Source organism: Sylvia atricapilla, chromosome 6 (assembly GCF_009819655.1).
Source record: "Sylvia atricapilla isolate bSylAtr1 chromosome 6, bSylAtr1.pri, whole genome shotgun sequence".
In the NCBI taxonomy this organism is placed as follows: Eukaryota; Metazoa; Chordata; class Aves; order Passeriformes; family Sylviidae; genus Sylvia; species Sylvia atricapilla.
In genome coordinates this window covers 10752804-10768658 of record NC_089145.1, presented here as the reverse complement: position 1 = coordinate 10768658, position 15855 = coordinate 10752804, and the positions used below count along the sequence as shown (strand labels likewise).

General features: G+C 37.1%; 1 protein-coding gene across 1 annotated transcript in view; it reads right to left on the bottom strand.

The window, feature by feature from the left end:
- Nucleotides 1–15855, bottom strand: part of SBF2 (SET binding factor 2) — a 230777-nt gene that overhangs the window by 88772 nt on the left and 126150 nt on the right. Inside the window, exons 7-14 of the mRNA XM_066320756.1 lie at nt 9880–10012; nt 8739–8847; nt 7884–7997; nt 7009–7086; nt 5141–5254; nt 4389–4517; nt 3555–3653; nt 1132–1336 (exon numbers count right to left, since the gene is read on the bottom strand). Of these exons, the coding sequence (XP_066176853.1) occupies nt 1132–1336; nt 3555–3653; nt 4389–4517; nt 5141–5254; nt 7009–7086; nt 7884–7997; nt 8739–8847; nt 9880–10012 (981 nt within the window). The remainder of the gene's footprint in view (nt 1–1131; nt 1337–3554; nt 3654–4388; nt 4518–5140; nt 5255–7008; nt 7087–7883; nt 7998–8738; nt 8848–9879; nt 10013–15855) is intronic.

The following is a 15855-nucleotide window of genomic DNA, read 5'->3' as shown; positions in this document are numbered from 1 at the left end:
CCCTTCTTTTTCTCACTGTCTCTTGTATAATTGAAGCCTGCTATTATGTGTCCCCTCAGTCTCCTAGTTTTCAGTCTAAACAACTCCCCATCTTTCCTTGTAGGTCACATTCTCTGGACCACTGGTCATTCCTGTTGCTTTCTTATGGACTCCCTCCAACAGAACCAAAAATGGAGACATTCTCCCAGCGTCCAAAAATGGACACAAACACTCCAGCCGAGGTCTTACTGAGCACAATGAAAAGATTTCTCCATGGGGTTCACTGACTGCACTCCTGTTTATACATCCTACTAAGATGTTTAGCTTTTTTGCAGTAGCTTGATACAGTTGGGTCATGTTTGCCCTATGGTCATTAAAGTTCCCAAATTAATTTCTGAGGAACTGCTGCCTAGTCAGCCGATTCCGCCTATGCAAGTGCCATACCTTATTTGAAGAAAAGCAGTAGAGAAGAACAGAATTCAATGGAATCTTGTGTTAGATATCTGATTTTTAAAGATGGATTTGAATTCTGATCCCATCCTTCAAAGGTTTTGCAAGCTCTGCCAACTTCATGTGCGAGTTTGCCAACCATACTAGTTTACGCCACCGTTCACATCAATGAGTATGACTAGGAGTAATAGAACCCTTTGGCATCAAAATTAAAATGACAAGCCTATAATGTCCACATCTTCTCTTTATGCATGAATACAAGGTGTATTTATTTTGAGACAGATGCTGTCTTTGCTCTTTGCCTTTTTTCCAGCAATTTACATGTCTTTCACTGGTATCAAAGGAGGAACTCAAATGGTTCAAAGCTTGATTCAGCCAGAGCTACGAGTGACCTGTGGTGATATTTAACAGGCCTACCCAAGTAGACAATACCTAGTTTTATTGTTCATCTCAAAATCTAATTCAGATCAAACTCACTTTTGTTGTTAGCAGTTACACCTCTCACTCTCTGGATGTTTGACTGCTTAATAAAGGCAGATGCAAAAGGGCTTTTAAAATTGCAAAGGCAAACACTGGAGTCTACGCAGCAGAGCTTGCTGTGATCACTAAAAATACAACATTCACATGAAATTGGGAGCAACACGTTGCAGTCATGGTAATTGTGCACGAGAAGCAGGTAGGAGAGGGAACAAATGAACATACCCACGGGGGGACCGGCTGGAACCACACACTTCTTGTCCCCACGGGTGGCAGGGGGGGCACCCTGGCTCCTGGCCAGCCCCTCCTGCAGCAGCTCCTGCACCCGGCCCTCGTTGATCCGGGGGAAGGGCAGGACGTGAACCCGCAGGTGAGAGCCCTCCGTGGGCCGTGGCACCTTCTGGAATGCTATGTGGGGATTGGGATTCTCCTGCAGGTCAAAGGCAAAAGGTCACACACAGTATGAATCGTGCAGTGGTACCATCTGTCTCATCGGATTTTATTGTTGTTTGGAGAATCTCCCATACCTGAAAGATTAGTAAGCCAAATATCTAATGCGGGTGACTAATAAAATGTTACGTATTCATATAACCTGTGACTCGTTACCTTTAGTATTTCCAACTGTCTTAAAGATTTTATAAAAGTATTTTTGTCAATGTGCAAGATTCAAAACAAGAGCAAAAGAAAATCCCTGCATAATATAAGATGATTTTGTGCAAATTAATGGATATTAACGACTTGAATATAAACTAGTGTGACAGTCAAGCTCTTCATTAGAGAGACTATCTACCACCATGCATAGGATCATACCTCAAATTTTCTGGGGTACAGTAATCAAACAAAACGAGGTATTTTCATCTCTTAATTCATCTGTTCTGGGGTTACCATTAATCACATCAGAATTTACTGCAGCCCAATTTGACTCTGTGGTGTTACTCTTTATGTCTACATACCACTGCCAAAGAGTGCTATCCATCAGTGAGGAGTCTCTGGTAAATGCACAATAAGTTTGGAAGAAAACTTATAAACAGGAGCTTAATACTGTTGTTTACAGGAGCAAAAGGCAACAAGGAGATCAAATGTATCCACTTGAGGAACAGCAGTCAAAACAGAACAGCTACTTAGCCACATGCATTCTCTACAAAGGAAAATTTCATGGAATAAAAATCCAGGGGTATGAGAGCAGCAGATGCCAGGGGAAGAAAGGGAGAGAAAGGGAACAGTCTCAGGAGGGAGAAACAGAGGGCAGAAAACACCAGAAAAGGAGAGTTACTGTTCCAAAATCCATTTCAGTGAGAGATTCAGAGGAAATATACAGGAAAAGTTACTTTTATCTTGGACATCACAAAAATGTCATGTCAGATGTACATGTTATTAGGCTATTTAAAGGCCTAATGCCTTGGATTTTCCACCTGTACTATGCAAACATCTCCCCCTAACAGACCTTGTCTCTCCCTTGCATCTAAACTGTCACAGCCACAATATTAGGATTATTAAAACTGTGAAACAAGATGTCAAAACACATCCTGCAGTCTGTTTAAAATCAAGCAGCTCTAGGCACAGCTTAAGCCGTGTTACTCATCACCTATATTCAGTCAAAGTCAGGTGCATGCACAACTACCAGAAATGTGACTTCTCAATGGACAAAGTCATTGACTCTGTGAACATCAGTGTGTGCTCCTGTGAAGTCACTGACTTAGTGGTAGGGAAGGAGCAGGTCAGCCACAACGCTGTAAATAGATCTCATCATCAGAAAAGTAACACAGAACACAAAAGAAACCCCCGAACACCTCTGAACTTGGCAGCAGTTGGTAGCTCCTGTGGGGTTTTTTTTCCAGAACTGTAGATGTAAACCACAGTTTTGGGAAAGCGGGATGTAGAAAAGAAAGGGTGACAAAGTTGCCAGCTGATGGATAAATGGATAATGCTCTGTGGAGTCTGAAAAACCACAGAAGTGTGAGAGGGAGGGAGACCAGCCTATGCCAAAAAAGCCTACAAACCCCAAAGCAAACAAAAAATCTAAACTCCACAAACAAACAAACAAAAAAAATCCCAGAACCAGCTAATGGAATGGTAAGAGACTTTATAAAAGCACTATGTAAAATAAACATGATATGAAGGCAAAAATTAAACTGGAAATGGAGCTGTAGGAAACCTAAAGAGTATAAGAAACAGGCTATAAGAATGAAATAATGCTTACTGAATAATGCAGAGCATGCAAACCAGGGTGACTGGGTCACACAGTAGGACAGAGCTGCACAAATTACACATTATGCCAAATTGCATGTATAATTTTCACATGGAAAACTGTTGAGAGGTGAGCAAAGAGACGCATTTGGCATGGATAGGTCACAGCAGAGAAAACAGCAGTTTATAGACTTTCTGTGAATACACACTAAAAATAGATAAGTAGCTGTAGTTATATCTAAATCAATATTAGCATTAATAAGTCAATAGTATCATATTGCATTTCCTTTGCATGTACAAATTTAATGATCTTTAAAGTTCTAAAGTCTTTTGCCATAATGTAGATGATGACTACCACAAGGAGTCACTTCCATTTTCTGGACACTGGATCAATCTGAGAAATTAGAATTCTCAGTGTTACCATCTCAACTCTACAGATGCAGCAGGTACAGTTAACTTACATTTTTGAAGAGCTGTTCTGCAAGTTCTCTAACATGCTTTATCATTTTTGGTGGATTGCCCTCTTCAGCTTTAATTCTTTCGACTTCAAAGGCCACCAACTTTTTTTCAAAAGAAGAAAGAATAAAAATGTTGATAATTCAACTTAAAAAAAAATAATTATTTCCTATGTAAGTTACGAAATGTTAATCTTAAATTGAAACCAAGGAAAGAAGGATGAAGGCTGAAAAATGTGTGATGTCACGTTGCTCTGGAACATGAGACATTTTCAGTTTCATATACAGCATTTGTTACCAGACAGAAAAGTCCTCCATACCTAAACCAATCCTTTCACATTTCTATGTCCCAATCCAAATTTCTCATAGGTACTACTACTACACAGAATTAATATCACACTCTTATTTTCACTCTACGTTCAACTCAAAGCCAACACAGTAAATACTATGGCACCGCTTAAATTTTTTTTTGTCTTAGTTTACATTGTTGGTTATCTATTTAATGTAGTATTTTTCTATAAGGTTGTTAACATTTCAGAGAATATAATTAAATTATGGAAAATAATTCTGTACTAGCACATGCAATGTATTATGAAGCTACAGATCTGACAATAGGAGCAGCATTACCAAAGTTTATACAGCTATTTAACTTCATATATACGAGGGGCCATAATTTCATGGAAGTAAGCTAGAAACATCTCCTAAGCAGAAAATAAGAGATGATTAATAACAACTTGATATAATAAACTGTGGGGATGCAGAAGCATTCCAGTAGTTTTTCCAAGGCTGAAATATCACAAAAAATTGTAATTTACTTGCAAATACAGAAACACTTTTCACCTCATCAAAAAGATCACAGGTCCTGAAGGGAGGACCCCTCTCTGACACAAAGCCAGCAAATGCCATTCCATTGAGGACTTTGGTCAGAAAGTCATTCTCAATTAAGCCTCGCTGGCCCAAGAAGGCTGCCTGCAAGGAAGACAGAAAAAAAAATGCACTCTTTTTAATCAGCATCAAAATTACAATTACAAGCAACTCTTATGTACTAGTTAAACATTTTCACCAGCCTATCAGCTTACACTACAGGAAGTAGTATATACTACACACTATATATACACATAATACAGAAAGTGGTACTTTCTAATTAATTTTTTTTACTATACATAGTAGCTTTTTAAACCTAAATTCAGAACTGGAAATTGGATGTGCATGTCTTTTTAAATCGCACAGGTAATAAAAGAGAAAACTGGTAAGCAATGTGTTATTACATACAGAAATATTTCTGTATAAAAATAAAAAAATTTTATTATTAAATTTTATTAAATAAATTTTTTATTTATAAAAAATAAAATTCCACTGTGATTCCTCAAATGTTTATTTGTATTAAATTTCAAAGTTAACTTTGTTGCATATTTCCATCCCATCCCTGCAATTAGACCCACTAAAACACGCTATGCCAAAATGATGTGCTTATCACGTGTAGATAATTCTATTCACATTTTTAAAATTTACCACTTGTTCCAAAGGCAGGCTCGTGGGAGTAACATGGCCCAAAGGAATACCATAAACACACATAACTGCTCCTCCTTTACCTTATGGAAGTGAATGACAGGCTCAGCATGAATTCTGATGAGCTGGAGACACGAGCGGTATCCTTGGAAAAGCTGTGCAAACAGCCGGAGGAAGATTGCCCGCACTTCTTTGTCCTGAAAGCAGGAATTGAACACGCTGTCCAAATGCCCTTGTAGCCTACATTTCTCCACACTTGGTATGAGAAATGCCTACAGATTCATGAGTGTAGCAGGGCAGACATGAAGCAGAGCTATTGGTAGGAGGCTGTCTCAGAGAATGGTTTGGGCTGGAAGGGACCTTAAAGACCATCAGATTCCCCTGCCCTGTCCTTAGACTGCCATAGCAGATTCTGTACACAGTCACCATTCATCCCTGCTGATCTATCCTGTGCCTGCAGCACAGGCTCTGGGCAAACCAGGGTGGCTGAGGGGTGGTCACATTGTGAACCACACAAATGAGCTGCCATGAGAGAAAGCTGATGTGAAATAAAAGATAAAGGCTATTTTAGCCTGGATTTACTTCCTGAAATAAGTGTGGCTTTGAAGCACTACACAAGCAGCGTCTTCAGAGTGGGCTGGGGCAGCAGGGAATAACAGGAGCCTAAGGTGGCACTGCTGCTGCTGCTGGAGAATCCAGGTTTGGAGCATCCCTCTGCAGCTCTGCCAGGTGAGCAGACTGCTCCAGGTTTGCCCAGTTCCCTGTCTAGCACTCTTCCAACTCACATCTTCACTTGCCAACCTTCTGCCACCAAAACAAGCCAGAGTTACTTTAAAAAGTTTTAAATAGTAAGTCTTTGAAGTCCTGGTTTATTTATTTGAGTAAGAGAGCGCTTACATAGACATCACTAGACTACTGGCAATGATGTGAACAGCTGGGGCAGGCTTGGGGCAGTGATATCCCCAGCTGGCCCAGATGCCACTAAAGACTGACATCAAACCCTGGGCCACCCTATTATTTTATCTCAGCAGCCATGTCAAAAAACTGAGGCCCCAAAAACTGCTTTACGACCTCAGGTTTTATGGTGTTACGTTACAAACTCTAATTTTAAATGTTAAAACACACCAAAGAATATTTACTCTCAGGTAACCAGCTGATCAGGTAACTAACAAGCAAATATAACCTAAGTAAATTACAGCCTGTAACTTATTTTTAAAGAGAAAAGGAGTATATAAGAAAGATTACATAAAGCTGTAATGTATTATTGGAGTATTTTACTAGATAGCTGTTTATTCTTCACTGCAACATGATCAATGCTGCTCTATTTTTAACTGAAATTTTGTATGGCTTACTTTACTGACAGATATGCTTATTTTCTGCTCTCCAGGATTTTAATAGGTAAATTTGCATCCTGGGTGTTTTTTTTTTTTTTTTTTTTTTTTTTTTTTTTCTTTTTTAATTGTTTTTTGTTTTTTTTCACTACTTGAAAACATGGCAACTTCTTTCAGATTTAACAGAATTCTTATTTTTATAAAAAATCATATTGATTTGATACTTCCCTATTCAAAGTGAGATCTTAGCTGAATTCTTCCACTAGTTTAGATGAAGTCTGGATGGGATTCCCTGTCTCCAGCAATGAAAAATCCCAATCTTAAAGCAGGAAAGAAGTACAACAAATATATTGTAGCACCTAAGAGTTTCAGATTTTCAAATAGATCTACACAAAAAGCCCCAATGTGTGTTCTTAAACTGAACTGGCTTTTGGATTTTACAAAACTTTTAACCCATCAGAATTCTATTAGAAGGCAAAATGCCTTTCTTTTTGCTCCACCAATAATACTGTAAAATATATGGAAAAGCAAACACAAATTCTTAAAAGGAAGCTAGTCTAAAATTTCAACAGTTTTCCACTTAGGAAGGTCAGACACAGAAAATATCACAGAAATCTTACCAGCATTTTTGAGTGTGATAAAGCTGTTCGTGGGGGTGGGAATGCATAATCTGCTGTTTCCAAATCAGGATGCAAAACCTGAAGAATTTTGAAAACATAATATTTTTTCCTTCTTTATGCCAAGAAAAAGTTACCTTTTCTCTTACTCAAATTAATATTCACTGATATTGGGTACCTCAAGTAATTAATTGAGTTAAATTGTGAAGACTTTATGGAAATAAAGATGGAATTAACCTCTCAGCTTCAGGTTTCTCTATGTGAGTTAGTTATCAAAAGCTCCTATCACAACCCATGAAACTGATCAATACCATTAGGGATTTTAGAGGCAATTCAGATGAAACAGATTAAGAGACTAAAAATTCTTCTGTTTAAAACAGGATTTGCTCAGAAGCCTCCAAATAAGGTGATTTCTAACTTACTACAATGATAGCATTAAGACAAACTGAAGTACTTTTTATGGCAACTCCCTAATACAGAATCCATCATTCCTAAATGCTGAAACAGGGACATCACATAAAAAAACTTTAAAGGGTTATTCATTTGTTAAATTTCAAGAAAATGAACAGTTGAAATGAATTTATAAACACAGAAAGGCACCAGAACTGAGTTGAATAATGCTACTCAAATACTCTTATTAAATATCATTATGAAGGAAAAATCTCTACCTCTTGAACAGTAAAAAGACATTTTAGATTTCTGTATTAATGACAGAACTAACTAGAACTACAGAGAATAAACTCTTCTAAAACCAGGAATGTTGCATGAATCATTCTATTAAATCTCACTTCTAGTGTGCTTGAAAGCTTAATATTGAAATTTTTCATTCTTTACAAATAGGTGAGAGGGTGAAAAGCAGGGATTTTATCCAAACATACCAGAGAAAGCGCCATTTGAGTCTGGTGCAGCAGTGGCTCTGGCAGCTGGGACAGATGAATACATTCAGGAATTTTAATTGTTCCTCCATCCAGGTCTGCTATGATTACATCTAACTGTAAGGGACAAACAGTAGTAGTAGAAATGCATTGAGTGAGCACAGCTTAAAAAACACAACAGTTCAAATTTCTGCACAATGATCTGCACATAAGTTCAAAAAAAAAACCAAATTAAAACAATACCAACTTTAATGTACAGAATGCTTTTGATACAGGAAATACTCCAAATACTTCCTATTACTGCATCTAGCCCTGAAAAACGAAATCAAACCAAAGAAAATAAAATTAGGCCAAACTTTCAAAAGCAACTTTTATTTCTGGATGTTCCAAGGCTGTGTTCAAAGACATGAGATAGCTGATGGACCCTTTGCAAAGAAACAGAGTGAGGGTAACTAGAAGTAAAATTTAATATTTCTAAGCACTTCTTATAACCCTGGTTCAGTTTCTCCAAGCACATACTTAAAAGGGTAAAATAAAACAATTGAGAATACACTAGAAAATTGTAAGTGAGTTGCTCAAATTCAGGACAAATAGATGACAAAGCCAGAAATGGATCCATTCCTTCTCCTCCTGCACTAGAATCAAATAATTTCCCTCTGCTTTACAGTCTCAAAGTATTTACAAAAAAAAAAATTTAAAAGTTGCTTTTTCTCTTTTTTCTTTTCCTGATTGCCTTGCCTTGCTTTCTTACAGTAATATTTTGAACACATGTGAATTATTCACACAAAGCACTCAGAAACCCTCTGCAGCTGAACACCAAAGCAGGCCCCGTGACTGTGAGTGGGCACAAATACTCACAAGCTCATGGATGTCATTGCGAAAGACAGAATGGACCCCAATGATGAAAGGTGTTGGGGAGCTGAGAACCTCCAGCAGCTGTGCAGGAAGAATGGGAATATAGGGATAGCTGTGGAAAGAATAAATGAAATAGAATAAAAGCCTCTGACTATTCTTTCATATAAGGCAGCTTTTTTCTTTAAAAAAATTATTAAAAAATCTCCCTGCTCGTAATTTGGGACACTGAAGTTATAGATAATACATGCATTTTAAAAAAATTATTAGTTTTTGGCCATATGCCTACTCTTCAGCTTTTTTTAAAAGATCATCAGTAAGTCTCTAAAGGAATTATTTCGTTTTCATACTGAAATAACAACTAAGCATTATGCATAGAACACTATTTCAGGTATTGTCTACTTGGTTTGACAATTTAAAAAACTCAGTGTGCTCATCAAAACAAGAAGAACTGGATGTAAATTGATTAATGCATTTCTACACCTAATTTATAGTTATTAAAAATCTACATTCATTACTTGTAAAGCATTAAGAAATATATTCCAAAACTTAATTTCCATTTTTTTCCTTCTTATTCTACATTATAATAAAACCAATCTCTGAAATATTTTAAATAAAACAAGCTATTACAATACAAGCAGAGCTTCAAACAGGTGAGTCAGAATTAGATGTCCTCTTCCTAAAAATCTAAATTGATTGACATTAAGTTTTCCATTTCAAAATTCTGGATCCACCTGTGGCTTTTTAGAGAGGATCAGTTTTGTTGACTTAAACTCATTCTCCGGTGGACATTTGTCAGTGGCTTAAAACTGATACACACTAATATAGCTGCTATCTTTGAGCTACAGAATCTTCTGGGTTGTGAGTAGAGTTTCTACCCTACACATACAGCTGGAATATTTCCCCCGTAATTGTTTAATTAAAATGTGCAAGCACATTTTTATTAGTGATGTGTACACACTAGGATTTGCATATATCATCATTAATAGCTTTGCTTATTTGAGCATATATAGCACAGTTTCTTTAGTTTGGGACAAACAAAAAACCAGAAGTAATTTGGTTTTGTAATAAATTGCACTTGTAATAAAAATTACAAAATTAGATATAAAATAATTTAACAAGTTCAAAGAATCCAAACTTAACTTACCTGTATTTGAGGGGAAACATCAAAGACTCCAGAGCCCTACAGGCATCACTGAGCCTTTGAAAACTTGCTGAGTGAAAGAGAACCTTATTTTCTGTAAGCACGGCACAGAATAAGCTGAGCACATTTTGGATTCCTTAAAAAATAAAATAATAAGAAAAAAGTGTAACAACATGGCAATAAATTCAAAATTACATTAAAATGTAACATTTTCTGGAGGGATTTTCAAAAAGCGTATGATAAACACATAAATTGCCAAGTTCCAAGTTTTTTCTACCTTTTCATTGACTAGTGCAGCCTCCTGTTTTTCAGGTTGTGAAAATACTCTCTCAATGTATTTCTTTATTTCAGATCTACTGTATTACATCCCCCTTTCAATATCACTTGTAAGGATTTCCACTTCTCAGCACAAACCCCAGCAATGCTTAATAATGGCATCAAACAGTAAAATGGGCATCTTCTGCACAGCCTTCTGTGTATCCAGTACTCAATTCTGGTCACTGATCCAGGTTGGACTTCTAAACCTCTCTGGATCTCCAAGCAGGGGCAAAAAAATTAAATCATAATGCCAAGTTCCAAAGAAAATGAAAAGATTCCTAGTGAATACATTCATATTCACATTCTAGGAGTCAAGAGGTTAAAAGAGGGCAGTAAGAGAGTACTCATCATTAGAAAGATACTTAAAGGAAGATCTGAGTGTTTAAAAAAGCCCCACTAGATTTAGAGTAAGACACAAGAATCAGATGATGGGATGGTTTTGGGGCTTTTTTAAGAGAGTATGATTTACCTAAGAGACAAAGCCATGTGGTTTCAGGGAACACCAAAAATATATTTCCTTTAAGAAAAAAGTCCCATCCTGAGAAGCAGACATGCCTGACACATGGGAGATATGCTGAAATTTATGAAATTTCCTGAAATATGCTGGAATGTATGATGTTTCCCTGAGGACATGGCTTGTGTTATCAGTAAGGCAGCCTGTATTACCTTCCCAAAGCTACTGCTTATCTTGCAATAATGTCCCCAAAAAGAAGTGTGACTATGGAGAGCCTCTATATTCATACAATAATTAACACTTTGGAGTTTTAAAGTGATCTTTATTACATGTTTTGACAAAACTTTTTTCCTTCCATAATGTAGGCAAATTTTCTTGGCTGGAGTAAAGCTCAGTTCATAAACACAGAGGGACATGGATTTGGAGAGGGTCGTTTAGAAAAAGAAGACTTAATTCTTGGGATGAAAAAGTCAAACAAGAACATAACAGCTCATGCTTCCAAACTCCATTCTCCACGAGTCCTACAGAACACAATCAAAGACAGAGGCTTGAGAGGACTGAGGGATTTGTTATGAGGCTGAGTCAATTACTGCTGCAAATGTTTGCTATTATTGTCAGTGGCATAATTATCATTGCACTAGTAGAATATATTTGAACACAAGGTTAGAAACTGCTGCCTGCTTGAAAAAAAATCTGAGTAAAAATTTAAAAATTCAAAACTGCCCCTTTCGTGCAAAAATGCCCTTTTGCTTTCCCAGAAAATTTTCCAGAGTATTTTGGAGTATAATTCTTGTTTTAAACTAAATTTCTGTTTTCAGCTGACCTTCTCACTCAGTTTCATTCCAGACCAAATATCTTAAAACATCTAGGAATACATATTTTTTTTAAACATCTGGCAATTTTTTTCCTACAATCAGATAGAATAGTTCTCAAACAGTGCTCTAAAAACCTATAAAGTTTTGGCAGGTATTACAGAGGAAAATAATACAAAAACCCCTCACAAATATTCAAAACATTTGGAGCAATGAAATGCTCTAAAAAAGCCCTTCCTGTCATCAAAATATCTATAACTGAAAATTATTGAAAGAGATGATTTTCCATTCTGCACTTCTTAAAACCCAAACCTGAGTTCTGAAAGGTAAGAGTTCCAAAATATTTTCTGGACGTCACTGTCTTAAGAATTAGAATATTCCTTTACTGACAGCAAGATTCAATTGAAACCAAGCTGTGGAAAAAACCAGCCTTTTTAGATCTATGATATTATTTTGCTGCAAATTATGATGATTCAAGAGTCTAGAAGGAATATTTTAAAGTTAACACCTTTGAAAGTCATAAAACTTATCCAGTGTCAGCATTTTTAATTTCAAATCTCTTCTGAATACAGGCTTCCTCATCAGATACCCAAACAATATGCAATTCTCCAGAGCACATAATAACTGAATGCTTTTGCAAAAATTTTACTAACAAAAAAAAAAATAAATGAAGGTAAAATCAGAATTTTACTTATGTATAAAGAGGACACCTGCAAGTATTTCACAGTATTGCAACACAGTGGTTATAGATCACAGTCTCTCTTAGGGACTAGTAAAATGATACACTTCTGTATAAATACTAAGAGTAATCTTCATGGAGCTCCATAGTGGTGAACTGTACGTCTGTCTCATTATTATCTGGTTTTACCACTGTAAGAAATGGATTTTGTCAGCATCTTCAATTTACAGAAAGTTCTGAATGTCCAGCCAGTGGGACACAAAGTTTGTTTGAATTACTTACAGCAATGGTGTGGTTTGTGAGGCTTTCGTAGTTTCACTAGGGAAATTAGGTCTGGTTTTGCTGCATTTTAGTGGCCACAGATAAAGCTTCAGTTTGTACTCCATGAAGGCATTTGTCAGTGCATCCTAATCAGCACCAATAGAAGCTGATATTTAAATGATTACTTTCAGCAACAATTTCCCACAGATAAACCTGATGTCCCATAGCAGAACACAAACTGCAAACACATTTTCACCACATTCTGGGAGTTGGCCTCCTAGATGTTCACTACATTCAAACTGGCCATGGAAGGTGAATTTGAGACATTTACAGTGATATGAATGCATCTGATATGAATGCACCCAGCTGTGCTGAGCTAAACACTGCTTTATTTGCAGAACTTATGGAAGACACCAAACTTGAGAGCATCTAACACACTTGGACAATAAAACTCAGGCTAATCCTCCCACTGACTGGAAAACTTGTAGAGCCCACACAGCCTCTTTGTACCAGTGTTTTCCTTCTCTCTCCCTCTTTCCTTCCTTCTTTTTCTAAATGCTCTGTATGCAATTCAGAAAAATATAAAATACACAGTATAAATAAAATTAAGTGTGCAATACAGACAGTTGTTCTGGAATTTTCTTATTTTCAAGATGACAGCCACTAACTCAATACAAAATTATTGCTCCACATGTACTTTGAAATACATTTTTTCAGGAATATCAGCAGTGTAATGACTGTGAGGGAAACTTTTGTCAGACAGAATCAAACAAATTATAAATAGGAGGACTTTTGATTACTTTCCTTTTCTAAACCACAGAAGCCATTGATTAAATTGTTCAAGGAAGCCACCAAGGTGTTGCTTCGAGCCTTGCAAGTTGTTTACTGAAAACAAACCATTCCAAATAACAGCCTGGGCCCAGTTTCCTCGGGCTGCAAGACACAATCGTGTGTGTCTGCAACCTTGAACCCTCTGCTGCTCTGCAGACTCCACACTACATCCGATGCTCATTTGTCAGGGCATAAATAGACAACATGAAAAACAACAAACAAGTTGATTTTTACAGATTACTCCTTTGCAGTCCACAGACAGACATCCTGTAAAATATTATACATATGCTGGAAAATTTTGAATGGAGGCTTCCTGACCTTCACTGTTTTCAAGTATTTAAAGAATCTGTAATTTGTACTAAATTATCTGACATCCTACATCAACAAATGTATCATTCTGCCTGCTTCCTGTTGTTCTAGAATTTAAGTACTTATTTAAGCATGATTAAAAAAAGCCACCAAACACAAAGTCTACTTGACAAGTCTCTGTCTTCTGCATTGCATGAAATCAAAATATTACCACTTACTTCTTTAGACTTTTGTAAGGAGTTATAAACATGGATTCAGAGACTCAACTAGTTGAATACATTATTATGCCAATATGCCATTCTTGTCTTACTGGACACAAGAAAAAGCTTAATAGACAAAATAATCCATAACTTAGCCAGACTAATCCAGGAAACAGGTCAACAAAGCCTGAAAAGCCTTTCTGAAAGGCCACTGGAGACTGCATAGTACAAGTTCTGTGCCAGGCAGTGTCAAGCTCTAAAGATAACTAGGAAAAGAGTCGAGAAAAACAAAACTCTTTTCATATTTATTTTTAGATGTGGCTGCATAACTCTGCTAATGACCAAAATACAAGCTTAACTAGTAAATAAGAGGCAACAACAACTGTACTCAATACTCACATAGGTAATCCGTGCCAAATTGCAGTGATTTGTCCACCCAAAAAATCACACAGTATCTCCAATGAACTACACAGAGTGAAACCCACATGACTGGTGTGCCACTCAGCTCGGTATCAACTTGCATTTAGGAAAGGAGGCAGGTCTGTTATTAGAGCAGGACTGCACACCCCATGATTCAACCACAGCCAAGCTTGCCTACAAAAGGGGTGCAATCTGGCTGTGCCAGCAGAGAGGGTTAATTTATCCTGCTTTTTGGCTGGGAAACAAGAGGACATGAGTCAGATGAGTACCCCAAGAGATTAACTTCTTTGGGCTTTGTCAGACTCAGGAGGAAGAGAAGCAATCCCTACAGCATGGAGCCCTCAGCTGAGACTGCTCAAAGAATCCAGCATTTCATGAATTCATTCCCAATTCTGTGCCCACAGAAGGAAACACACACTACTGTAGCCAACCTCCATTTTTAGAGATGCATTTCTGACTTGGAACTGAACTGAAGACAACTCAGAGTCTGGACCATGAATTGTGCATGTTCTTTGTAAGAAGGGTGGAATGAAGGCTTCCCTACAAAGCAGTGTCTGGGCAGGGTGGGAAGAGGAAACAGGAGGACCATAGAGAAAGATTCTGATACAAACACCATGAAAGCCAACTGATCATTAAAAGCTATCAAAGAGACTGTGAAAATGAGGAGATATATATAAAAAAGTTGTCTTCAGCTGATGGGATAAATATTCCTACAGCTATCACTCCCCCAAAGTTCAACAGTATCCACTCTGTTCTGCCTTCGCTGAGTCAAGCAGATGGTTGTTCTCCAAAGCCTAAATTACACAGGCACAAAGAAACAGGGATTAAGCACAGCACATGATCTACTCAGGAAAACAGTCAGTCTGTCTGTCATTTGCATGTTGATATCACTCCATTATTGCCAATTTTCTTAAATCCCACTGCAGACCTACTTAAAGCCCTTTGGCTTTCTTGAGCCTCCAAACACGACTCTGCCAATACACTGAGGGAACACAATCACTAATTTTTTTCCAGAGACAATGATAAAGCTAAAAACAATCTTTAATAGAAGATTCAGATAATAAGGTTTTCACCCCTGAAAAAAGATAAGTGCAATACCATTTCTTACGTGCATTTTAAAGCTTTACCTTCCCAATGGGAGATTTGATAAGCCCAAGATTAATATGACTGTGACAAGTGAATTTTCTTGACAAAGCAGAAAAGACAGAGGAAGGTAAATGAGATAATAACCCTTTCATATACAGAAAGTATTCATGTGGCAGGGAGGTAAATGCTGATTTCACATGAAGGCAGTCAGATGAATTACACAAACATAACCTGCATTACCAGTTAAGAGTTTGCTACCGATTGTATGTCTGGCCCATAGAAACAAGTTCTTTTTGCTAGATGCTACAAAAATTAGATTTATTTAAGGGGAAGCATCTTCACAGAAATCAGATATGAGAGTAAAATTTTTTCCTAGAGGGAGGGTAGCAAGCACTATTTCTAAATATTGAACTGTTAACTACCAAATTAAACCAGAAGGTTTCGCTCTCCTACTGTGTGTCTCTATATCCATGCAGGTGTTAAGATTTGAGTAATAGTCTATTTTGCTGAAATATGGTTTAATTTCTTGTCTGATTTCACATCTCATCTTCTGCTTAGTTATTTAGTTATCTAAAAAGGTAATTGAAATAGGAAGCTACTTGTTTTGGA